General features: G+C 44.2%; 1 protein-coding gene across 1 annotated transcript in view; it reads left to right on the top strand.

The window, feature by feature from the left end:
- The window catches only part of shank2b (SH3 and multiple ankyrin repeat domains 2b), a 180,528-nt gene that overhangs the window by 31,301 nt on the left and 123,323 nt on the right, over nt 1-25,904 (top strand). Inside the window, exons 4-9 of the mRNA XM_052474714.1 lie at nt 7,455-7,682; nt 10,135-10,341; nt 13,953-14,024; nt 15,029-15,137; nt 15,701-15,852; nt 25,313-25,480. Of these exons, the coding sequence (XP_052330674.1) occupies nt 7,464-7,682; nt 10,135-10,341; nt 13,953-14,024; nt 15,029-15,137; nt 15,701-15,852; nt 25,313-25,480 (927 nt within the window). The 5' untranslated portion in view covers nt 7,455-7,463. The remainder of the gene's footprint in view (nt 1-7,454; nt 7,683-10,134; nt 10,342-13,952; nt 14,025-15,028; nt 15,138-15,700; nt 15,853-25,312; nt 25,481-25,904) is intronic.

The following is a 25,904-nucleotide window of genomic DNA, read 5'->3' as shown; positions in this document are numbered from 1 at the left end:
ATGGGGAGCGTTGCTGCACAGATATTTTCAGGTCTCTCCAGAGATGTTCAATTGGGTTCAAGTCCGGGCTCTGGCTGGGCCACTCAAGGACATTCAGAGACTTGTCCCGAAGCCACTCCTGCATTGTCTTGGCTGTGTGCTTAAGGTCGTTGTCCTGTGGGAAGGTGAACCTTCGCCCCAGTCTGATGTCCTGAGCGCTCTGGAGAAGCTTTTCATCAAGGATCTCTCTGTACTTTGCTTCACTCATCCTTCCCTCGATCCTGACTAGTCTCCCAGTTCCTGCAGCTGAAAAACATCCCCACAGCATGATGCTGCCACCACCGTACTTCACCATAGGGATGGTGCCAGGTTTCCTCCAGATGTGACGCTTGGCATTCAGGCCAAAGAGTTCAATCTTGGTTTCATCGGACCAGAGAATCTTGTTTCTCATGGTCTGAGAGTCCTTTCGGTGCATTTTGACAAACTCCAAGCGGGCTATCATGTGCCTTTTACTGAGGAGTGGCTTCCGTCTGGCAACTCTACCATAACGGCCTGATTGGTGGAGTGCTGCAGAGATGGTTGTCCTTATGGAAGATTCTCCCATCTTCACAGAGGTACTTTGGAGCTCTTGATCAGGGAGATGACCAAGAACCCCATAGTCACTCTGCTCTTCTCCCCCGATTGCTCAGTTTTGCCGGGCAGCCAGCTCTAGGAAGAGTCTTGGTGGTCTTCCATTTAAGAATGATAGAGGTCACTGTGTATTGGGGACCTTCAATGCTGCAGAAATGTTTTGGTACCCTTCCCCAGATCTGAGCCTCGACTCAATCCTGTCTTGGAGCTCTGCAGACAATTATTTTGACCTCATTACATGCTTTTTGCTCTGACATGTCCTGTCAACTGTGGGACATTATATAGACAGGTGTGTGCATTTACAAGTCATGTCCAGTCAATTGAATTTATCACAGGTGGACTCCAATCAAGTTGTAGAGACATCTCAAGGATGATCAATGGAAACAGGATGCATCTGAGCTCAATTTCAAGTCTCATAGCAAAGGGTCTGAATGTTTTTGTATTTGCTAATATTTCTAAAAATCTGTTTTCGCGTTGTCATTTAATGTTTAGATTGATTTATCCATTTTAGAATAAGGCTGTAACAAAATGTGGAAAAAGTGAAGGGGTCTGAGTACTTTTTGAATGCACTGTAAGCCTTCCACAGCCATAAGACCCACTAATAATTTATTTTATTTTATCAAGATAGTTGAACCTGCTTTTTTGGTGTTGCAATAATCACTAATCTGGCTTTCAAGTCTGTCTTTGAAAATGCTCTTTTTGTTAAGAATTAAACTAGAACCACATTGACTAATAATGACTAACATCTTGAAGCAGGTGTTAGGCTATAGACACAGGTCTCATCAACAATCTCTCAAGCCCACGTGCTAGGGATTAGCCAGCTAATCTTTATATTTCAAGTATAGTAAACTTGGATCTATTTGCTAGCTAACAAGGTTGAACAGTTGAATTGTTATGAAAACACCCTTCAGTCTGTCTCCAACTGTTTTAAAGGCATGTTAGCCTGTCCACTTTGTTCAGATGTTGAAATCAAATGACCTACCTCATTTCTCAGAATGAGAACGAGTTGCCAATTCCTTATACAATTGTGTTTTATGCTTATTGCACATTTATAAAACAGACTGCTAGTATAGCAGTCTTTGGATAAAATGCTGCTAGCGGTACGTGGTACCCCAATGCTGTGCACAACAAACTGGACATTCATTTTCCAGAATTAATGCTCATTAATACTCTCGCTTCAGTAGTGTCTGCTCTGCGCACAATTTTAGTAGTTGAGACGTAAAAAGGGCATCGTTAGAAGAGTTAACTACTCTTAAAGTTTAAAAAAAATGCTCAATGTGTTTTGGTGTTCTTATGACCGATTCTGTTTGACCAAACCTCAAATGCAAATAGCTGAAATAGTTGAATCCACTTGTAGGAGAGGAAGATCTCTCAACTTTGTTGGCATAAGAGGCAGGGAGAGGGGCTTGGTGTGTGTGTGAACCATAGAGGAAGAGGCTTCATTCTCGCTAAAGTATGTCCAAAAGATTTTTCCTTTAATGAGTCCGACGAGAAGGATATCCTGCTTTCACTGGAACAGGCCCAGATCCACACCTTTTGCGTAGATTGGGGATCCTTCTGAGATTCCGGAGGCGAGCGAGCAAACTCCCAATGCCTTCCATTCTTCTAGCTAATGTGCAGCCTTTGCAAAATAAAATTGATGACCTACTATTAAGATTATCCTACGGGACATTAAAAACTGTAACATCTTATGTTTCACTGAGACGTGGCTGAACGACGAAATGGACAACATAGAGCTGGCGGGATATTCCATTCACCGGCAGAACAGAGGCGCTACCTCTAGTAAGACGAGGGGTGGGGGTGTGTGTCTTTTTGTCAATAACAGCTGGTGCGCGATGTCTAATATTAAAGAAGTCTCGAGGTATTGCTCGTCTGTGGTAGAGTACCTTATGATAAGCTGTCGAGCACACTATCTACCAAGAGAATTCTCATCTGTGTTATTAGTAGCCATCTATTTGCCACAACTGAACGAAGCTGGCACTAAGACCGCTCTCAACCAACTCTATAAGGTCATAAGCAAAGAAGAAAATGCTCACCCAGAAGCGGCGCTCCTAGTGGCCGGGGACTTTAATGCAGGCAAGCTTAAATCAGTTTTACCACATTTTTACCTGCAACCACGGAAAACAAAATTCTAGACCACCTTTACTCCACACACAGAGATGCATACAAAGCTCACCCCCGCCCCCCATTTGGCAAATCTGACCATAATTCTATCCTCCTGATTCCTGCTTACAGGCAAAAACTAAAGCAGGAAGTACCAGTGACTCGCTTAATACGGAAGTGGTCAGAATACGCGGATGCTAAACTACAGGACTGTTTTGCTAGCACAGACTGGAATATGTTCTGGGATTCATCTAATAGCATTTGAGGAATACACCACCTCAGACATCGGCTTCATCAATAAATGCATCGATGATGTCGTGCCCGCAGTGACTGTATGTACATTTCCCAACCAGCCATGGATTACAGGCAACATCTGCATCGAGCTAAAGGCTAGAGCTGCTGCTTTCAAGGAGCGGGAGACTAATATGGACGCTTATAAGAAATTTCGCTATGCCCACAGACGAACCATCAAACAAGCAAAGTGTAAATACAAGATTAAGATTAAGATTGAATCCTACTACACCGGCTCTGATGCTCATCGAATGAGGCAGGGCTTGAAAACTATGACGCAGTACAAAGGGAAACCCAGACGCGAGCTGCCCAGTGACACGAGCCTACCAGACGAGCTAAATGCCTTTTTATGCTAGCTTTGAGGTAAGCAATGATGAAGCATGCATGAGAGCACCAGCTGTTCTGGATAGCTGTGATAACGCTCTCGGTACCTGATGTGAACAAACCCTTTAAACACGTTAACATTCACAAAGCCGCTGGGCCAGATTACCAGGACTTCTACTCAAAGCATGCGCGGACCAACTGTCAAGTGTCTTCACTGACATTTTCAACCTCTCCCTGATCAAGTCTGTAATATCTACATGTTTCAAGCAGACCACCATAGTCCCTGTGCCTAAGGAAGCGAAGGTAACCTGCCTAAATGATTAGCGCCCCGTGGCACTCACGTCGGTAGCCATGAAGTGCTTTGAAAGGCTGGCCATGGCTCACATCAACAGCATCCTCCCAAACAACCGAGACCCACTCCAATTCGCATACCGCCCCAACAGATCCAATCTCAATCGCACTCCACACTGCCCTTTCTCACCTGGACAAAAGGAACACATATGTGAGAATGCTATTCATTGACTACAGCTCAGCGTTCAACACCATAGTGCCCACGAAGCTCATCACTAAGCTCACTAAGCTAAGGACTCTGGGACTAAACACCTCCCTCTGCAACTGGATCCTGGACTTCCTGACGGGCTGTCCCCAGGTGGTAAGAGTAGGCAACATCACGTCTGCCACGCTGATCCTTAACACTGGGGCCCCACAAGGGTGTGTACTTAGTCCCCTCCTATATTCCCTGTTCACCCACGACTGCATGGCCAAACATGACTCCAACACCATCATTAAGTTTGCTGATGACACAACAGTGGTAGTCCTGATCACTGACAACAATGAGATGGCCTATAGGGAGGAGGTCAGAGAACTGTCCGTGTGGTGCCAGGACATCAACCTCTCACTTAATGTGAGCAAGACAAAGGAGCTGATCGTGGACTAGAGGAAAAGGTGGGCCGAACAGGCCCCCATTAACATCAATGGGGCTGTAGTGGAGCGGGTCGAGAGTTTCAAGTTCCTTGGTGTCCACATCACCAACAAACTATAATGGTCCAAACATACCAAGACAGTCGTGAAGAGGGCACGACAAAACCTTTTTCCCCTCAGGAGACAATTATTTTTTGGCATGGGTCCCCTGATCGTCAAAAGATTCTACAGCTGCACCATCGAGAGCATCCTGACCGGTTACATCACCGCCTGGTATGGCAACTGCTCGGCATCTGTCCGTAAGGCGCTAGAGAGGGTAGTGCAATCGGCTCAGTACATCACTGGGGCCAAGCTTCCTGCCATCCAGGACTTATATAATAGGCAGTGTCAGAGGTAAGCCCATAAAATTGGCAGAGACTCCAGTCACCCAAGTTCCAGACTGTTTTCTCTGCTACCTTACTGCAAGCGGTACCGGAGCACCAAGTCTAGGACCAACGGCTCCTCAACAGCTTCTACCGCCAAGCCATTAGACTGCTGAACAATTCTTAAAAATCGTCTCTGGACAATTGACACTTTCTCCTGCAGTGTGCACTCACTCGTTCACTACTTCCCACAAATCTGAAAGCATTGGATTGGTGGAGACATGGGTGAGTGGAGGTTTCCGCCTTATTTCTTATTCCAGTAAATTCCTTTCATTTCAGTGAAGGGAAGTGAACAGGTGCACACTTTGGGAGTAAAGAAAGATAATTGGGATATAGCATTATCACAGTCCTGTTTGTATGTGTGCGTGTGACGTTGTAATAAATGTATGGATCTGGGTGACCCTGTCTCTTCTCTCCTCTCTCATCTCTCCTCTCTCTTCTCCCTCCCCCAACCACAGTCCGATATCAGGCCTGACGTCCAGTGAGAAGGAGATACTCCACTGTGTGTGTGTGTGTGTGTGTGTGTGTGTGTGTGTGTGTGTGTGTGTGTGTGTGTGTGTGTGTGTGTGTGTGTGTGTGTGTGTGTGTGTGTGTGTGTGTGTGCGCGTGCAATGTGTGTGTGCGTGCAACGTTGTGTGTGCGACGTTGTGTGCATGTGTCTGTGTGGGAAGTACACTGTGTTTGTATGTGTATCTGTGTCTGTAATTGTACAGATTTCTAGGTAACACTGTGTCCTCCATTCACTCCCTCTCTCGCTCCTCTCCTCTTTTTCTCTTGCTGGCCTGACCAGTAGGCTATCATTCCTCGTTGCCTAATGTCCAGTGAGGAGGAGATGGACCAGAACTTTTGTGCGTGTACATGTGTATAAAGTACACTGTGTAATATTTATTTTCTCCTCCCTCTTCTCACCTCTATTCTCTCCTACGGTATCATACCTCGAAGCGCAACGTTGAGTCCAGAGGTGGCGTGTGTGTGTGTGTTTCTGTGTGTTAGTCTTTTATGTGTGAAGTACACTGTGTCAATGTGTGTGTATCTGGGGTCGGTTACAGTATAATGAAGCCCTATAACACTGTGTCCTCTATCCCTAGCCCGACCACAGTAGAGTCCAGCATGCCTCGTAGCCAGACCTTCAGTGCTTGTACAGTTGAAGTCGGAGGTTTACATACACTTTGGTTGGAGTCATTAAAACTCTTTTTTTTCAACCACTCCACAAATTTCTTGTGAACAAACTATAGTTTTGGCAAGTCGGTTAGGACATCTACTTTGTGCATGACAAAAGTCAGTTTTCCAACAGTTTTTACAGACAGATTATTTCAGTTAGAATTCACTGTATCACAATTCCAGTGGGTCAGAAGTTTACATACACTAAGTTGACTGTGCCTTTGAACAGCTTGGAAAATTCCTGAAAATTATGCTTATAGGCTAATTGACATCATCTGAGTCAATTGGAGGTGTACCTGTGGATGTATTTCAAGGCCTACCTTCAAAATTAGTGCCTCTTTGCTTGACATCATGGGAAAATCAAAATAAATCAGCCAAGAAAAACAATTGTAGACCTCCACAGGTCTGGTTCATCCTTGGGAGCAATTTGAAAACGCCTGAAGGTACCACGTCCATCTGTACAAACAATAGTACGCTAGTATAAACACCATGGGACCACGCAGCCGTCATACCGCTTAGGAAGGAGATGTGTCCTGTCTCCTAGAGATGGACGTACTTTGGTGCGAAAAGTGCAAATCAATTCCTGAACAACAGCAAAGGACCTTGTGAAGATGCTGGAGGAAACAGGTACAAATGTATCTATATCCACAGTAAAATGAGTCCTATATCGAAATAACCTGAAAGGCCGCTCAGCAAGGAAGAAGCCACTGCTCCAAAACCGCCAGAAAAAAGCCAGCCTACGGTTTGCAGCTGCACATGGGGACAAAGATCGTACTTTTTGAGGAAATGTCCTCTGGTCTGATGAAACAAAAATAGAACTGTTTGGCCATAATGACCATCGTTATGTTAGGAGGAAAAAGGGGGAGGCCTGCAAGCCGAAGAACACCATCCCAACCGTGAAGCACGGGGGTGGCAGCATCATGTTGTGGGGGTGCTTTGCAGCAGGAGGGACTGGTGCACTTCACAAAATAGATGGCATCACGAGGCAGGATAATTATGTGGATGTATTGAAGCTGCATCTCAAGACATCAGTCAGGAAGTTAAAGCTTGGTTGCAAATGGGTCTTCCAAATGGACAATGACCCCAAGCATACTTCCAAATTTGTGGCAAAATGGCTTAAGGACAACGAAGTCAAGGTATTGGAGTGGCCATCACAAAGCCCTGACCTCATTCCTATAGAAAATGTGCGGGCAGAACTGAAAAAGAGTGTGCGAGCAAAGAGGCCTACAAACCTGACTCAGTTACATCAGCTCTGTCAGGAGGAATGGGCCAAAATTCACCCAACTTATTGTGGGAAGCTTGTGGAAGGCTACCCGGAACTTTTGACCCAAGTTAAATCATTTAAAGGCAGTGCTACCAAATACTAATTGAGAGTATGTAAACTTCTGACCCACTGTGAATGTGATGAAAGAAATAAAAGCTGAAATAAATCATTCTCTCTACTATTATTCTGATGTTTCACATTCTTAAAATAAAGTGTTGATCCTAACTGACTAAGACAGGGAATGTTTTACTGTGATTAAATATCAGGAATTGTGAAAGACTGATCCGACTTCAACTGTATGTGTGTTAGTAGTATATACTGTATAATGTACACTGAGTAGCACTGTCTCTTCTCTCCAGTAGACAATCATGCCTCGGAGTCCTACGTCCAGTGAGGAAGAAATGGCCCAGAGTGTCTCTGACGGGTCTGGAGGTTTTGAGACAGACAGCTCCAAGGAGGAGGCTGGCCATGGAGGACCTGGCGGGGAAAGGGCCAGCAGAAGGACCGACAGGAGGGCAGAGAAGGATAAGGCCGCCCGCAGGGAGTCACTGGTCTTCTGTGTGGTCATCCCTGACCTGCAGCAGTCTGTGAGTATACACTTCTGTCTCATTAAACTGTTTTTCTTATCATACTGCAGGAATATGCTATCTAAATCCAGTTCGAAGTCAAAACATAAGCACTTTTCACTTTCCATTTGTGTTGTCATAACTGACCGACAGCAATCCATGAGTATTAGTAATTAATATGAGTTTTCATATTAGTCATTTAGTAGACAGCCTTATCCAGAGTGACATACAATCAGTGCATTCGACTAAAATAGTTCAAACAATGAAGAAACTTGAAAAAGAAAAGGAGAGCCTCACACTATGAGCTCAAAAGCAATCATTTAATAACCAACATTTCGACAGACAAGCTGTCTTCATCAGGGTATAATGACAAACACTGCAGGTCACTAGTTTATATCGTTTGGAAGGACACACACAGGTGTCTGTAATCATGGCCAGGTGTGGAACAACGACCACATCACAATCATTACAAGTAAAACATCTTTTAAAAAAAACAGCAGCTATCTGCGAAATCAGTGCTAATGAGAGTAGAAAAATAATTGGGATGCTTCATGCTGGTTGGAATTACGACATACCGGTAGTTGTTTCTGCAGTTTGTTACTGCGTTTTGCTTATATGAAAGACTGAACCCTAGGCTAGTAAAATTGTAAGTAAAGCACAAAGCTGTAAAAAAAAAACGAGGTCATAGCAATCGTGGGATATTTACGCCAACCTACAATTGCTATGTACTGTATAATGTATAAACTGAAAGTCAGACTGTTCTCAGCCAAGCAATTAGATAGATACAGTGCCTTCAGAAAGTATTCACACCCCGTGACTTTTTCCACATTTTGTTGTGTTACAGACTGATTATGGATGAAATTGAGTTTTTATTCCACTGTCCTACACACAATACTCCATAGTGTCAGAGTGGAATTATGATTTTTTTTTTTGTTTTATTTGTTTACAAATTAATAAAAAACTGAAAAGCAGAGATGTTATTGAGTTAATAAGTATTCAACCCCTTTGTTGTGGCAAGCCTAAATAGGTTCAGGAGTAAAAATGTGTTTAGCAAGTCACCCAATGCATGGCATGGACACACTCTGTGTGCGATAATGTTATTTAACATGTTTTTTGAATGACTACCTCATCTCTGTATCGCACACATACAGTTATCTTTAAGGTCCCCCAGTCGAGCAGTGAATTTCAAACACAGAATCAACCACAGAGACCAGGGAGGTTTTCCAATGCCTCTCAAGGAAGGGAACCTATTGGTAGATGGGTAAAAAATAAAATAAAAAGCAGACATTGAATGTCCCTTTGAGCATGGTGAAGACACTGGTAGATTAATTTACCTTTCAGCAGAACAATAACGTAAAACACAAGGCCAAATCTACACTGGAGTTTCTTACCAAGAAGACAGTGAATGTTCCTAAATGGCTGAGTTACAGCTTTGACTTAAATCTACTTGAATATCTATGGCAAGACATGAAAATAGTTGTCTAGTAATGATCTGAAAAGGATCATGGGCAAATGTTGCATAATCCGGGTGTGGAAAGCTCTTAGAGATTTACCCAGAAAGACACACAGCTGTAATCGCTGCTAAAGGTGCTTCTACAAAGTATTGACTCAGGGGTGTGAATACTTACATACATGAGATATATATTCTATATTTCCTTTTCAATACATTGCGACATTCCTCTAAAAACACGTTTTTACGTTGTCGTTATGGGGCATTGGGTGTAGATGGGTGTCAAAATGTATCATTTAATCCATTTTGAATTCAGGCTGTAACACAACAACATGTGGAATAAGTGGAGGCATATTGCATACTTTCTGAAGGCTCTGTATGTCAGAGGGAGAAAGAAAGCAATTGAAAATTGGTAGCTTGGTTATTCAGCCACAAAACACATATTTTCTTGCTGAGAAGAAGTGCTGTTGTTTTTCCAAATTCCTTATCAGAAATGAACATGCACTCTCATATTAAACCCACTAGGATTTTCTGGATAACAGCATAATCCATTGCTATAATCCTCACTAATTGATTGAGCTAATTCCAGTTATTGTTTCCTTCCACCAATACTGTGTAGTGCGCACCTCTGCCAAATGACTTCATGAATATGGAATGCTCATTTTTTTGTCCAGCTTCTTTTGGGAAGAGGCTAGCTAATTACTGAAACAGAATATCATTCGTAGACATTTCCATACTGTTCTATACAGGACTTCCTAGTCTATTCTACTGTAAATATAATACTATATTCACAGCCATTGTCTCACTGGCAGTGAGACGTGTGCTATTGTTTGTCCAGGTCCATCTGTTACCACCTGCTGCCAGCATGGAACATCTGCATGTGTGTGTTAGAAGCAGAAATGTATGCTTTTTAAACCCAACGCCACCTGTCCTCTAATGTTTTGGAGCAGAAATGTATGTTTAAACTCCAGGTTTGGTAATGTTAGCATGATCTTTGCATATCTTGTCTTTGTTTTGGAGCAGACATGTATGAGGTTTAAACCCGAGGCCACCGTATGGGTTGCTAAACAGCAGATCCTGTGTACACTGACCCAGACGTTGAGGGACGTGCTGAACTATGGCCTGTTTCAGCCCGCTGTGGAGGGCCGCAAGTCTGGCTTCCTGGACGAAGAGCGCCCCCTCAAAGACTACCCTACTCCCGCCAGCATCAAGGGGGTTCCAACTCTGGAGGTACAGTAAAAGTACTGCTTTGATCCATCCCTCAGGTCCAGCCCTAACCCTAGCCCGAGTCCTAACTCTAAACCTCAGACTAACTCACCCACCGGCAGCAAAGGGATCCCAACTCTGGTTGTACAGTAAAAGTACTGCTTTGATCCATCCCTCAGGTCCAGCCCTAACCCTAGTCCGAGTCCTAACTCTAACCCTCAGACTAACTCACCCACCGGCAGCAAAGGGATCCCAACTCTGGAGGTACAGTAAAAGTACTGCTTTGATCCATCCCTCAGGTCCAGCCCTAACCCTAGTCCGAGTCCTAACTCTAAACCTCAGACTAACTCACCCACCAGCAGCAAAGGGATCCCAACTCTGGAGGTACAGTAAAAGTACTGCTTTGATCCATCCCTCAGGTCCAGCCCTAACCCTAGCCCGAGTCCTAACTCTAAACCTCAGACTAACTCACCCACCGGCAGCAAAGGGATCCCAACTCTGGTTGTACAGTAAAAGTACTGCTTTGATCCATCCCTCAGGTCCAGCCCTAACCCTAGTCCGAGTCCTAACTCTAACCCTCAGACTAACTCACCCACCGGCAGCAAAGGGATCCCAACTCTGGAGGTACAGTAAAAGTACTGCTTTGATCCATCCCTCAGGTCCAGCCCTAACCCTAGTCCGAGTCCTAACTCTAAACCTCAGACTAACTCACCCACCAGCAGCAAAGGGATCCCAACTCTGGAGGTACAGTAAAAGTACTGCTTTGATCCATCCCTCAGGTCCAGCCCTAACCCTAGTCCGAGTCCTAACTCTAACCCTCAGACTAACTCACCCACCAGCAGCAAAGGGATCCCAACTCTGGTTGTACAGTAAAAGTACTGCTTTGATCCATCCCTCAGGTCCAGCCCTAACCCTAGCCCGAGTCCTAACTCTAACCCTCAGACTAACTCACCCACCAGCAGCAAAGGGATCCCAACTCTGGAGGTACAAAAAAGGACTGCTTTGATCCATCCCTCAGGTCCAGCCCTAACCCTAGCCCGAGTCCTAACTCTAACCCTCAGACTAACTCACCCACCAGCAGCAAAGGGATCCCAACTCTGGAGGTACAGTAAAAGTACTGCTTTGATCCATCCCTCAGGTCCAGCCCTAACCCTAGCCCGAGTCCTAACTCTAACCCTCAGACTAACTCACCCACCAGCAGCAAAGGGATCCCAACTCTGGAGGTACAAAAAAGGACTGCTTTGATCCATCCCTCAGGTCCAGCCCTAACCCTAGCCCGAGTCCTAACTCTAACCCTCAGACTAACTCACCCACCAGCAGCAAAGGGATCCCAACTCTGGAGGTACAGTAAAAGTACTGCTTTGATCCATCCCTCAGGTCCAGCCCTAACCCTAGCCCGAGTCCTAACTCTAACCCTCAGACTAACTCACCCACCAGCAGCAAAGGGATCCCAACTCTGGTTGTACAGTAAAAGTACTGCTTTGATCCATCCCTCAGGTCCAGCCCTAACCCTAGCCCGAGTCCTAACTCTAACCCTCAGACTAACTCACCCACCAGCAGCAAAGGGATCCCAACTCTGGAGGTACAGTAAAAGTACTGCTTTGATCCATCCCTCAGGTCCAGCCCTAACCCTAGCCCGAGTCCTAACTCTAACCCTCAGACTAACTCACCCACCAGCAGCAAAGGGATCCCAACTCTGGTTGTACAGTAAAAGTACTGCTTTGATCCATCCCTCAGGTCCAGCCCTAACCCTAGCCCGAGTCCTAACTCTAACCCTCAGACTAACTCACCCACCAGCAGCAAAGGGATCCCAACTCTGGAGGTACAGTAAAAGTACTGCTTTGATCCATCCCTCAGGTCCAGCCCTAACCCTAGCCCGAGTCCTAACTCTAACCCTCAGACTAACTCACCCACCAGCAGCAAAGGGATCCCAACTCTGGTTGTACAGTAAAAGTACTGCTTTGATCCATCCCTCAGGTCCAGCCCTAACCCTAGCCCGAGTCCTAACTCTAACCCTCAGACTAACTCACCCACCAGCAGCAAAGGGATCCCAACTCTGGAGGTACAGTAAAAGTACTGCTTTGATCCATCCCTCAGGTCCAGCCCTAACCCTAGCCCGAGTCCTAACTCTAACCCTCAGACTAACTCACCCACCGGCAGCAAAGGGATCCCAACTCTGGTTGTACAAAAAAAAAGTGCTGCAACGTTAGTCTGTATTATTAAAACGCACATCCATCACTGATTGCTTCACCACATACAGTACCTTCATCAGGCTATTACGTTTTGATCAAAGAGTGGATCTTCGTCTTGTCAAATAGATGCGCTCCTGGCTCAGAACATTACCCTATAAAGTATGTGGTAGAGCAATCGTGTGTGCATTGCAGGCCCTACTTAAATAATCCAGTACGGCTCCATCCCTCAAGTCCAGTCCTCCTGTATTGGCAAACGTAAGTCACTGATTGCTCGACAACAGACCTTTATTAGGCGAGCACAATGTTGTTATGGAGTGTGTGTGTGTGTGTGTGTGTGTGTGTGTGTGTGTGTGTGTGTGTGTGTGTGTGTGTGTGTGTGTGTGTGTGTGTGTGTGTGTGTGTGTGTGTGTGTGTGTGTGTGTGTGTGTGTGTGTGTGTGTGCCCTACTTCCTCCATCCAGCACTGCTCCATCCCGGCAGTCCAGTAACACAGCACTGGACACGCTGCTCGAACCCCAACCAGGGGTGCTGTATAAGCACTTCTCCGGGTTGATCATTATCAAAGAATCTCATCTGTAGAAAATTCAGCCACTTAATGAATGATCGAGGGACTGCATCACTACAATAAGTCTTGTTTTCCCAAACAGCTCAGCTGGATTTGTGATGAGGCGGCATAGCGGGAAACTCCATTCTTGGCTCCCTCTCTCTGTTCTTTGTTCTATATAGCCTCAGTCAGTAGTCCCCTGGTATCACTAGTACTTAATTACTGCCTGCCTGGGTGATATTCTCTAGTATAATACACCTTAGTTACTTAGTATTAGACATACGGATCACCCATTCTCGGGCAGTATTCATAAAGTGTCTCAAGAGAAGTGGTGATCAGTTTTGCCTTTAAGATCATAACTGAGTCTTTATAGAACAATGACATGGACAGGGGGGCTGATCCTAGATCAGTACTCCGACAGTACGCTGAGATGATTTTGTGAATATGGGCCCTGTGTATGATTGGGAAGTAATCTTTTTTTGACTCTTTTGGCCAAGGGGAGTTTTGTTATAAGAGGAAGGTCTACCAACAACACACTGTGAAAGTTTCCATAGATACAAAAAAAATCCTCTTGGCTCCCTCTCTCTGCTTTGTTCTATATAAGCCCAGTCAGTGGTCCCCTGGTATCGCTAGTACTGAAGTCTTAGTTACTGCCTGCTTCTTCTACTGGTAGTTGTACACTTTACTTAGTATTGAATATACGGATCACCAATATCAGCGCCGCAGGGTATGATTATATCTGTTTTGTTAGTCGGGATCATTACGAGTTGATTATAAGAGGCGTTATAGGGTGTTGAAGCTCATGAATAGTATTAACAATGCATTACAACAACATCATAGTGGATTATACCGTTTGGCTTTAAGTAAAGCGTTACCATTTTTCTCTTCTCCTATTTACAGTTCCGTTACAAGAGCAGGGTCTACCAGCAGCCCAATGTAAACGAAATGCAGATTGCCAAAATCCACACGCAGGTGAGAAAAATAAATTAGGCTTCATATTCCTTTTTCACTTCTTCTTTCAAGTGCCTTGAATATCTATTGCTGATGTCATTTATTGTATTGGATCATGTGAAAGCTATATCTTGGACCCTTTTCACACTATATATCCGTCAATGATGGAACCAATGTGAAAAGACAATATTAGCCGCAGTGGAGTACGGCTCAGGTCATTACAGTCGTGTGGAAAAAATGATATTATTAACGGAGCTTGTCTCTGAGACTTTCATTGTATTATGAGCGAAAGAACATCCCAGGGCCTTTCTCTGTAATACTGATCAAATCAATACACTATTCGGCTACAAGCTGAATATAAAGTGTGAATTATCGAAGTGCATCATTTCAATGGGCTCAATATTCAGCAGGTATGTGTTTTAACACATGGAACAGGAGGGATTATTGGATTGAGACAGAAAACGACTTGAGTCCAGGAGAAATTCTATCCCTGTCCTTCTCGGTCAAAAAGGAATGCCACACTAAATAATTCACCCATCAAATTCCATCCCTGCTGTTTCCCCTGTTCTTTCAAGTCCACACTTCCTTTATGTGTGTTCATGCGCGCGTGCGTGTGTGGTGTGTGTGTGTGTGTGTGTGTGTGCGTGTGTGGTGTGTGTGTGTGTGTGTGTTGGAGTTGTTCAAAGTGTGTGTACTGTGGCTGCGTTAGAGTGCTCTGGTCAGCGTCAGTCCCCCTGTAGTGTCTCTGTCCTGCCTGAAGGCTGCAGGCGAGCCTCTCTCCCTCTGCCTGGCACTGTTCAGCTCAGCTCAGCTCTGGGACCTGCTCTCTTAGCTATTTATAACTGGCCTGGAAAGCAGCACATGTGTCCCTGGTCCCTGGGAAAGCACCATGAGAAGAACAGCAGTGCAGAGACCTGTGTAACCATCATCTGACCTCACTACTGTACCAACCTCCCTGTCCCTGTATCACCCCCCACCCCCTGCTCTCTCTCTCTCTGTCTTTCTCTGCCCCCTCCTACTCCTAGGCCAACTATAGGAAATTCATGGACCACATTCAGCATCTCCAGCTGGATAAAGTGGTAAAGATGCTGGAGAAAGGCCTCGACCCCAACTATCAAGACCCTGATACTGGTGGTACGCCACACACACACACACACACACACACACACACACACACACACACACACACACACACACACACACACACACACACACACACACACACACACACACACACACACACACACACACACACACACACACACACACACACGCCTAGGCTCTTACTCAATAATGTGATGTGCACCTCATGTTGTATTATACAGCAGCTGCTGAGACGTAAACAGTGTCTGATAAATTATGAATAGCTTAGTTTACTGAAAAAAGGAAATTAGAGATCAGCTCACCTCAAATGTTTTTAAAATCTCAGTTTACGGCTACAGTAGACTGAGACAATTGCTTGTGTTTTTGTGCACCTTCATTCTGCAGGACCTATAGGGCTGGTTTCCAGGACAAAGTTTCGTCCTGGACTACAAAGTTATTTCGATAGCCCGTTCTTCATTGAACTAGCCTCCTATTCCAGGAAACCTACCCATCGCATTTGCTCTGATGATGTTCATGCAATAAACTCAGGGTTTTCTCCTTTTAAGTAATATCCGTAACACTGAACAGCGCCATGTTGTGTGTTTGTTTTGTAGAAACTCCATTGACCTTCGCAGCCCACCTTTACAATGTGGAGCAGGTCATCGTTGTATTGAAACAAGGCGGAGCACATCTGGACTTCAGATCACAAGACGGGATGACCGCTCTCCACCATGCGGTCAGGGCCAAGAATCAGGCCACACTGAAGGTTATCCAGCATCTCTATGCCTTTTACAGCTTATATAAAGTGGGCCACAACTCCCCTCTCTACCCCTTCCCCTTGGCCTTACCCTTTGATGTGTACAGAACTGTATGGTTGAAGCAACATAGTGGAACATCCGCCACTCTACTGCTTTTCTCCAGACCCTTCAGATCTGCAAACGTAGAAGGGTTATGACCAAGGATATGGGAAAGAGAGAGAATTGGTATCGGCTGATACCTTTTTAGATTTTTCTGAACAATCTATCCCATAACAAATCAAATCCAACTTTGTCACATGTGCCGAATACAAGTGTATAGACCTTACTGTGAAATGCTTACTGACAAGCCCTTGACCAACACCCCACATGTAGAAATCATAATTGACAATGTCCTACGCATAACACATGTGAACAACCACCTGGATTTGGTCGGTCGTATGTAGCAAAATTTGAAATGGTGTGTTTTTTTTTTTTTACATTGGATAAGAGTAAAGACTCAGAGCTACAACATGGTATATCATACACTGCAGTCGAGGAACAATGGGAAAGTCATTGAGTTTGAGTTTATTTGTATTTTTACAGGGACAGTGCACATTAATCAACGTTTTAGTAAAAGTGCCGGTTTTAGCCAACCGGCTAATTTTCAACTGCAGTCCCTGGGCAGGTTTTTTAAATTAATTACAATACAGACAATCAATGAGCAGTGAGCACACGCAGAGCAACATAGGACAAGCAAGACATAGCATGCAGACAGAGCAACATAGGACAAGCAAGACATAGCATGCAGACAGAGCAACATAGGACAAGCAAGACATAGCATGCATACAGAGAAACATAGGACAAGCAAGACGTAGCATGCAGACAGAGAAACATAGGACAAGCAAGACATAGAATGCAGACAGATAAACATAGGACAAGCAAGACATAGCATGCAGACAGAGAAACATAGGACAAGCAAGACGTAGCATGCAGACAGAGAAACATAGGACAAGCAAGACATAGAATGCAGACAGATAAACATAGGACAAGCAAGACATAGAATGCAGACAGATAAACATAGGACAAGCAAGACATAGAATGCAGACAGATAAACATAGGACAAGCAGGACATAGAATGCAGACAGATAAACATAGGACAAGCAAGACATAGCATGCAGACAGAGAAACATAAGACAAGCAAGACATAGCATGCAGACAGAGAAACATAGGACAAGCAAGACATAGAATGCAGACAGATAAACATAGGACAAGCAAGACATAGAATGCAGACAGATAAACATAGGACAAGCAAGACATAGCATGCAGACAGAGAAACATAGGACAAGCAAGACATAGCATGCAGACAGATAAACATAGGACAAGCAAGACATAGCATGCAGACAGAGAAACATAGGACAAGCAAGACATAGCATGCAGACAGAGAAACATAGGACAAGCAAGACATAGCATGCAGACGCAGAGCAACATAGGACAAGCAAGACATAGCATGCAGACAGAGAAACATAGGACAAGCAAGACATAGCATGCAGACGCAGAGCAACATAGGACAAGCAAGACATAGCATGCAGACAGATAAACATAGGACAAGCAAGACATAGCATGCAGACAGAGAAACATAGGACAAGCAAGACATAGCATGCAGACGCAGAGCAACATAGGACAAGCAAGACATAGCATGCAGACAGATAAACATAGGACAAGCAAGACATAGCATGCAGACAGAGAAACATAGGACAAGCAAGACATAGCATGCAGACAGAGAAACATAGGACAAGCAAGACATAGCATGCAGACAGATAAACATAGGACAAGCAAGACATAGCATGCAGACAGAGAAACATAGGACAAGCAAGACATAGAATGCAGACAGATAAACATAGGACAAGCAAGACATAGCATGCAGACGCAGAGCAACATAGGACAAGCAAGACATAGCATGCAGACGCAGAGCAACATAGGACAAGCAAGACATAGAATGCAGACAGATAAACATAGGACAAGCAAGACATAGCATGCAGACGCAGAGCAACATAGGACAAGCAAGACATAGAATGCAGACAGATAAACATAGGACAAGCAAGACATAGCATGCAGACAGAGCAACATAGGACAAGCAAGACATAGCATACAGACGCAGAGCAACATAGGACAAGCAAGACATAGAATGCAGACGCAGAGCAACATAGGACAAGCAAGACATAGAATGCAGACAGATAAACATAGGACAAGCAAGACATAGCATGCAGACAGAGCAACATAGGACAAGCAAGACATAGCATGCAGACGCAGAGCAACATAGGACAAGCAAGACATAGAATGCAGACAGATAAACATAGGACAAGCAAGACATAGCATGCAGACAGAGGAACATAGGACAAGCAAGACATAGCATGCAGACGCAGAGCAACATAGGACAAGCAAGACATAGAATGCAGACAGATAAACATAGGACAAGCAAGACATAGCATGCAGACAGAGGAACATAGGACAAGCAAGACATAGAATGCAGACAGATAAACATAGGACAAGCAAGACATAGCATGCAGACGCAGAGCAACATAGGACAAGCAAGACATAGCATGCAGACAGATAAACATAGGACAAGCAAGACATAGCATGCAGACAGAGAAACATAGGACAAGCAAGACATAGCATGCAGACGCAGAGCAACATAGGACAAGCAAGACATAGAATGCAGACAGATAAACATAGGACAAGCAAGACATAGCATGCAGACAGAGAAACATAGGACAAGCAAGACATAGCATGCAGACAGATAAACATAGGACAAGCAAGACATAGCATGCAGACAGAGAAACATAGGACAAGCAAGACATAGAATGCAGACAGATAAACATAGGACAAGCAAGACATAGCATGCAGACGCAGAGCAACATAGGACAAGCAAGACATAGCATGCAGACAGATAAACATAGGACAAGCAAGACATTGCATGCAGACAGAGAAACATAGGACAAGCAAGACATAGCATGCAGACAGAGAAACATAGGACAAGCAAGACATAGAATGCAGACAGATAAACATAGGACAAGCAAGACATAGAATGGAGACAGATAAACATAGGACAAGCAAGACATAGCATGCAGACAGAGGAACATAGGACAAGCAAGACATAGAATGCAGACAGATAAACATAGGACAAGCAAGACATAGCATGCAGACGCAGAGCAACATAGGACAAGCAAGACATAGCATGCAGACAGATAAACATAGGACAAGCAAGACATAGCATGCAGACAGAGAAACATAGGACAAGCAAGACATAGCATGCAGACGCAGAGCAACATAGGACAAGCAAGACATAGAATGCAGACAGATAAACATAGGACAAGCAAGACATAGCATGCAGACAGAGAAACATAGGACAAGCAAGACATAGCATGCAGACAGATAAACATAGGACAAGCAAGACATAGCATGCAGACAGAGAAACATAGGACAAGCAAGACATAGAATGCAGACAGATAAACATAGGACAAGCAAGACATAGCATGCAGACGCAGAGCAACATAGGACAAGCAAGACATAGCATGCAGACAGATAAACATAGGACAAGCAAGACATAGCATGCAGACAGAGAAACATAGGACAAGCAAGACATAGCATGCAGACAGAGCAACATAGGACAAGCAAGACATAGAATGCAGACAGATAAACATAGGACAAGCAAGACATAGCATGCAGACAGAGCAACATAGGACAAGCAAGACATAGCATGCAGACAGAGCAACATAGGACAAGCAAGACATAGCATGCAGACAGAGCAACATAGGACAAGCAAGACATAGCATGCAGACAGAGCAACATAGGACAAGCAAGACATAGAATGCAGACAGATAAACATAGGACAAGCAAGACATAGCATGCAGACAGAGCAACATAGGACAAGCAAGACATAGCATGCAGACAGAGCAACATAGGACAAGCAAGACATAGCATGCAGACAGAGCAACATAGGACAAGCAAGACATAGAATGCAGACAGAGAAACATAGGACAAGCAAGACATAGCATGCAGACAGAGAAACATAGGACAAGCAAGACATAGAATGCAGACAGATAAACATAGGACAAGCAAGACATAGAATGCAGACAGATAAACATAGGACAAGCAAGACATAGCATGCAGACAGAGCAACATAGGACAAGCAAGACATAGAATGCAGACAGAGAAACATAGGACAAGCAAGACATAGCATGCAGACAGAGAAACATAGGACAAGCAAGACATAGAATGCAGACAGATAAACATAGGACAAGCAAGACATAGCATGCAGACAGAGCAACATAGGACAAGCAAGACATAGCATGCAGACGCAGAGCAACATAGGACAAGCAAGACATAGAATGCAGACGCAGAGCAACATAGGACAAGCAAGACATAGCATGCAGACAGATAAACATAGGACAAGCAAGACATAGCATGCAGACAGAGCAACATAGGACAAGCAAGACATAGCATGCAGACGCAGAGCAACATAGGACAAGCAAGACATAGCATGCAGACGCAGAGCAACATAGGACAAGCAAGACATAGCATGCAGACTACAGACAGCAGCTACAGACAGCAGACAACATGGAAAGCAGCAATACACAGCGAGGGATTATGTTCACAAATCTGATTGACCTTCAGCCATGTCTTCATGTTTTTTGTGAAAGTGTGATAGGTGGTGCAATTCTGCTTTGGAAGTTGAGAAACTTGTAACATCACTTTAGAGATAATGGTCTTTGCATGTTTTGGTACCTACTAGAGAGCTCTTCTTTGTCTATACCTATTCAGCATTGATCACACCCAGATACTTTATGTCTATGTCCTGGGAGATTTTCTTGTCACTTACAACCACATGCTAATCGATCCCGAAGAAGCTTACGGACAATGTCAAATGTGATATAACGAAGCACCTGAGTGAGTTGGGTGCGCAATTACGCAGGTACTTTCCAGAAACGGATGACAACTGGATTTGTTATCCCTTTCATGCCCTGCCTCCAGTCCACTTACCGATATCTGAATAAGAGAGCGTCATCGAAATTGTAACAACTGGTTCTTTGAAAAATGTATTTAATCAGAAGCCATTGGGCTGTGCTCAGAGTATCTTGCTTTGGCAAATCGCACTGTTAAGACACTGACACTGCCCTTTGCAACCACGTACCTACAGTTGAAGTCGGGAGTTTACATACAACTTAGTCAAATACATTTAAACTCAGTTTTTCACAATTCCTGAAGTTTAATCCTAGTAAAAATATTTTTTTAAGAATGTGAAATGTCAGAATAATAGTAGAGAGAATTATTTATTTCAGCTTTGATTTATTTCATCACATTCCCAGTGGGTCAGAAGTTTACATACACTCAATTAATTGCCTTTCAAATTTTTAGCTTGGGTCAAACGTTTCGGGTATCCTTCCACAAGCTTCCCACAATAAGTTGGGTGAAGTTTGGCCCATTCCTCCTGACAGAGCTGGTGTAACTGAGTCAGGTTTGTAGGCCTCCTTGCTCGCACATGCCTTTTCAGTTATGCCCACAGCAATTTGTGATGGCCACTCCAACACCTTGACTTTGTTGTCTTTAAATTTGCAAGTATGCTTGGGGTCATTGTCCATTTGAAAGACACATTTGCGACCAAGCGTTAACTTCCTGACTGATGTCTTGAGATGTTGCTTCAATTTATCCACATAATTTCCCTCCCTCATGATGCCATCTATTTTGTGAAGTGCACCAGTCCCTCCTGCAGCAAAGCACCCCCACATCATGATGCTGCCACCTCCGTGCTTTACGGTTGGGATGGTGTTCTTCGGCTTGCAGGCCTCCCCCTTTTTTTCCAAACATGACGATGGTCATTATGGCCAAACAGTTCTATTTTTTTGTTCCATCATCCCAGAGAACATTTGTCCAACGCTCTTTGTCCCCATGTGCAGTTGCAAACCGTCGCCTGGCTTTTTTTATGGCGGTTTTGGAGCAGTGTTTTCTTCCTTGCTGAGTGGCCTTTCAGGTTATGTCGATGTTGGACTTGTTTTACTGTGGATACAGATACTTCTGTACCTGTTTCCTCCAGCATCTTCACAAGGTCCTTTGCTGTTGTTCAGGGATTGATTTGCACTTTTCGCACCAAAGTACGTTCATCTCTAGGAGACAGAACGCGTCTCCTTCCTGAGCGGTATGACGGCTGCGTGGTCCCATGGTGTTTATACTTGCGTATAATTGTTTGTACAGATGAACGTGGTACCTTCAGGCGTTTGAAAATTGCTCCCAAGGATGAACCAGACTTGTGGAGGTCAACAATTTTTTTCTGAGGTCTTGGCTTATTTTTTTTTTTCAATTTTCCCATGATGTCAAGCAAAGAGGCACTGAGTTTGAAGGTAGGACTTGAAATACATCCACAGATACACCTTTAAGAGGTGTAAAAAGCCTATCAGAAGCTTCTAAAGCCATGACATCATTTTCTGGAATTTTCCAAGCTGTTCAAAGGCACAGTCAACTTAGTGTGTGTAAACTTCTGACCCACTGGAATTGTGATACAGTGAATTATAAGTGAAATAAACGGTCTGTAAAAAATTGTTGGGAAAATGACTTGTGACATGCACAAAGTAGATGTTCTAACCGACTTGCCAAAAATATAGTTGTTAACAAGAAATTTGTGGAGTGGTTGAAAAACGAGTTTTAATGACTAAGAGTATGTAAACTTCTGACTTCAGACTACTGAATGTGAGAGTGGATTCTCAGCCCTCGCTAGCATGAAAACTATATACAGACTATGTGTGGGAAATGATTTTAGACGGAGACTCTCTCCAATACAACCCAACATTGCAGAGTTATGTGCCTCCTTTCAAGCACACCTTTCTCATTAACCTGTGATGAATTATTCACCATTTTCCATGAACAATAAGGTTTTATATGTACCACGGTTAAATAAAGAGCAACATTATTGACTATTATTATATTTTTATTTGTGCCCTGGTCCTATAAGAGCTCTTTGTCACTTCCCATGAGCCGGGTTGGGACAAAAACTCACACTCATTCTTATGTTTAATAAATGTATCGTAGAGTGTGTGGCAGGCTTACAATGATAGCAGAAAAACAACATCTGAGACTGCGCAGACCCTGGTGCTAGAAGGGGTATGCAGCTGGAGGTTGATTGTTTGAAGGGGTACGGGACTATAAAAAGTTTGGGAACCACTGCTCTACGGGACAGTTGAGCTAACGTGCGCTAATGTGATTAGTATGACGTTTTAAGTAACAAGAGAATGTCCCAGGACATAGACATATGTGATATGGGCAGAAAGCTTAAATTCTTGTTCATTTAACTGCACTGTCCAATGTATAGTTACAGTGAAAGAATACCATTCTATTGTTTGAGGAGAGTGCACAGTTATGTATCAGGAATCAAGGTAAGACCCAAGTGGAGACTGTGTGAATTAACAATGTTTATTGTAACCACAGGGGCAGGCAAACGACAGGTCAAGGCAGATAGGGGTTGATAATCCAGAGTAGAAGCAAAGGTACAGGACGGCAGGCAGGCTCAAAGTCAGGGACAGGCAGAGTTCAGTAATCCAGAGGTGGAGCAAAGGTGCAGGGCGGCAGGCAGGCTCAGGGTCAGGCGGGTGGGTACAGGGTCAGGACAAGCAAGGGTCAAAAACCAGTAGGACGAGAAATAGAGAGGCTGGGAAAAGGCAGGAGCTGACAGGACAAACACTTGTAACATTGACAAACAAGACGAACTGGCCCAGACAGTCACGTTTAGAAGTTAAAATTCTGTTAAAACTTACCAAAATAATGTTGACTCGTCAAATACCAATCCTGTACCACACTGAACAAAAGTATAAACGCAACATTTAAAGTGTTGGTCCCATGTTTCGTGCGCTGAAATAAAAAAATCCAAAATTGTGTGCATTCATTTGTTTACATCCCTGTTAGTGAGCATAAGACAATGCCACAGATGGCTCCAGTTTTCAGGGAGCGTGCAATTGGCATGCTGACTGCAGGAATGTCCACCAAAGCTTTTGCCAGATATTTAAATTGTTCATTTCTATTCCATAAGCCGCCTCCAACGTTGTTTTAGAGAATTTGGCAGTATGTCCAACAGGCCTCGCAACTGATGAAACTGTGGGTTTGCACAACCAAATCATTTCTACACAGAAACCGTCTCAGGGAAGCTCATCTGCGTGATCTTCATCCTCACGCTTCTCCAGTGTGCTCTTCACAGATTAATCCTGGATTCAACTGTACCGGGCAGATGGCAGATAGTGTGTATGGCATTTTGTGGGCGAGCGGCTTGCTGATGTCGAAATTGTGAACAGAGTGCCCCATGGTGGCGGTGGGGTTATGGTATGGGCAGGCATAAGCTATAGACAATGAACACAATTGCATTTTCTGTATGTGTAACAGTATAGACTTTACGTCCGTCGCCCCGACCTGAGCGCGAACCAGGGACGCTCTGCACACATCAACGGTCACCCTCGAAGCATCGTTACCCATCGCTCCACAAAAGCCGCGGCCCTTGCAGAGCAAGGGGAACCACTACTTCACGGTCTCAGAGCAAGTGACGTCACCGATTGAAACTCCACCAGCGCGCACCTCCGCTAACTAGCTATTTGATACAGTGACGAGATCCTGAGGCATGTTTGGGATGCTCTGGATCGACGTGTAACCCAGCATGTTCCAGTTCCCGAACAATATCCAGCAACTTTGCACAGCCATTGAAGACTAGTGGGACAACATTCCACAAGCCACAATCAACAGCCTGATCAACTTTATGCGAAGGAGATGGTGAATGGTGGTTACACCAGATACAGACTTTTTTTTATTTATCCGCGCCCCTACCTTTTTTTTAAGGTATCTTGCATATCTGTATTCCCAGTCATGTGAAATCCATATATTAGGGCCTACTAAATGTATTTCAATTGACTGATTTCCTCATATGAACTGTAACTCTTTGAAATTGTTGCATGTTGAGTTTATATTTTTGTTCAGTGTATAAATTGGAGAAAAAAACACTTAAAAAACAGACTGTTTATTTATTTTTTGTACTATTTCCTCCTGTCATCATCCTAAGGAGGATGAGCCGGCCAATAAGAGGGCTACTGCATGAATGTTTTTAATGAGCAGTATACGCCCACACCATTCTGTTGTTGTGGTTCGCCCACAACATTCCAACACAGAAAATCGGCTATTTAACTTGCTTGAATACCATTTTTTTGGAAGCAAAGCTATTTCACTCATATTGTAAATTAATTATGGGTCATCTTTTATAGAAATCGGGAAACATTGGACAGTTACTTTAAATAAAGTGTAGCTCAGGGCTGAAGTTTCTCCCGTGTACAGATCTAGGATGTATCAGCTTCCCCAAACCTAACCTTAACCATTAGTGGAAAAAATGTTTTAACTGACCTAAGATCAGCAACGTCAATTTAAACCTAAATTGCTCACCCTAATACTCTCTGTCGCCCCCCTCAGGCTCTACTGGACCTGGGCGCATCTCCAGACTACAAGGACAGCCAGAGTCTCACCCCCCTCTACCATACAGTCTTGGTGGAGGGAGACCCAAGCTGCTGTGAGCTGCTACTGAGGGCCCACGCCACCATCTCTTGCCATGACGAGAACGGCTGGCACGAGATACACCAGGTGTAATAATCGATTGGATTTATATAGAGGTAGCCTAACGGTTAAGAGCTTTGGGCCAGTAACCTTTTGGGCCAATAAACTGGCAAGGTGGAAAAATCTGCCGTTTGGCCCTTGAGCAAGGCAGTTAACCCCCAACAACAACTACTCCCCGGGCGTGATGACGTGGAAGTCTATTAAGGCACCCTCCCGCACCTCTCTGATTCAGAGAGGATTGGTTAAATGCAGAAGACACATTTCGGTTGAATGCATTTGGTTGTGCAACTGATTAGGTATCCCCCTTTCCCGAAGGGTTTTACATACAAGTGTTCCACATACTGGTTTAGTTGAGAGTCTCAAGTTACAGCGCCTGATACAGTACTAATGCAAATTAGCCAAGCCATTGAAATTATATGGACTCCCTTGAATAAGCTATCTAGATATAATT

The sequence above is a fragment of the Oncorhynchus keta genome, chromosome 22 (assembly GCF_023373465.1).
Source record: "Oncorhynchus keta strain PuntledgeMale-10-30-2019 chromosome 22, Oket_V2, whole genome shotgun sequence".
In the NCBI taxonomy this organism is placed as follows: domain Eukaryota; kingdom Metazoa; phylum Chordata; class Actinopteri; order Salmoniformes; family Salmonidae; genus Oncorhynchus; species Oncorhynchus keta.
The sequence above is the reverse complement of the archived record's forward strand: the minus strand, read 5'-3'. Positions and strand labels throughout refer to the sequence as shown.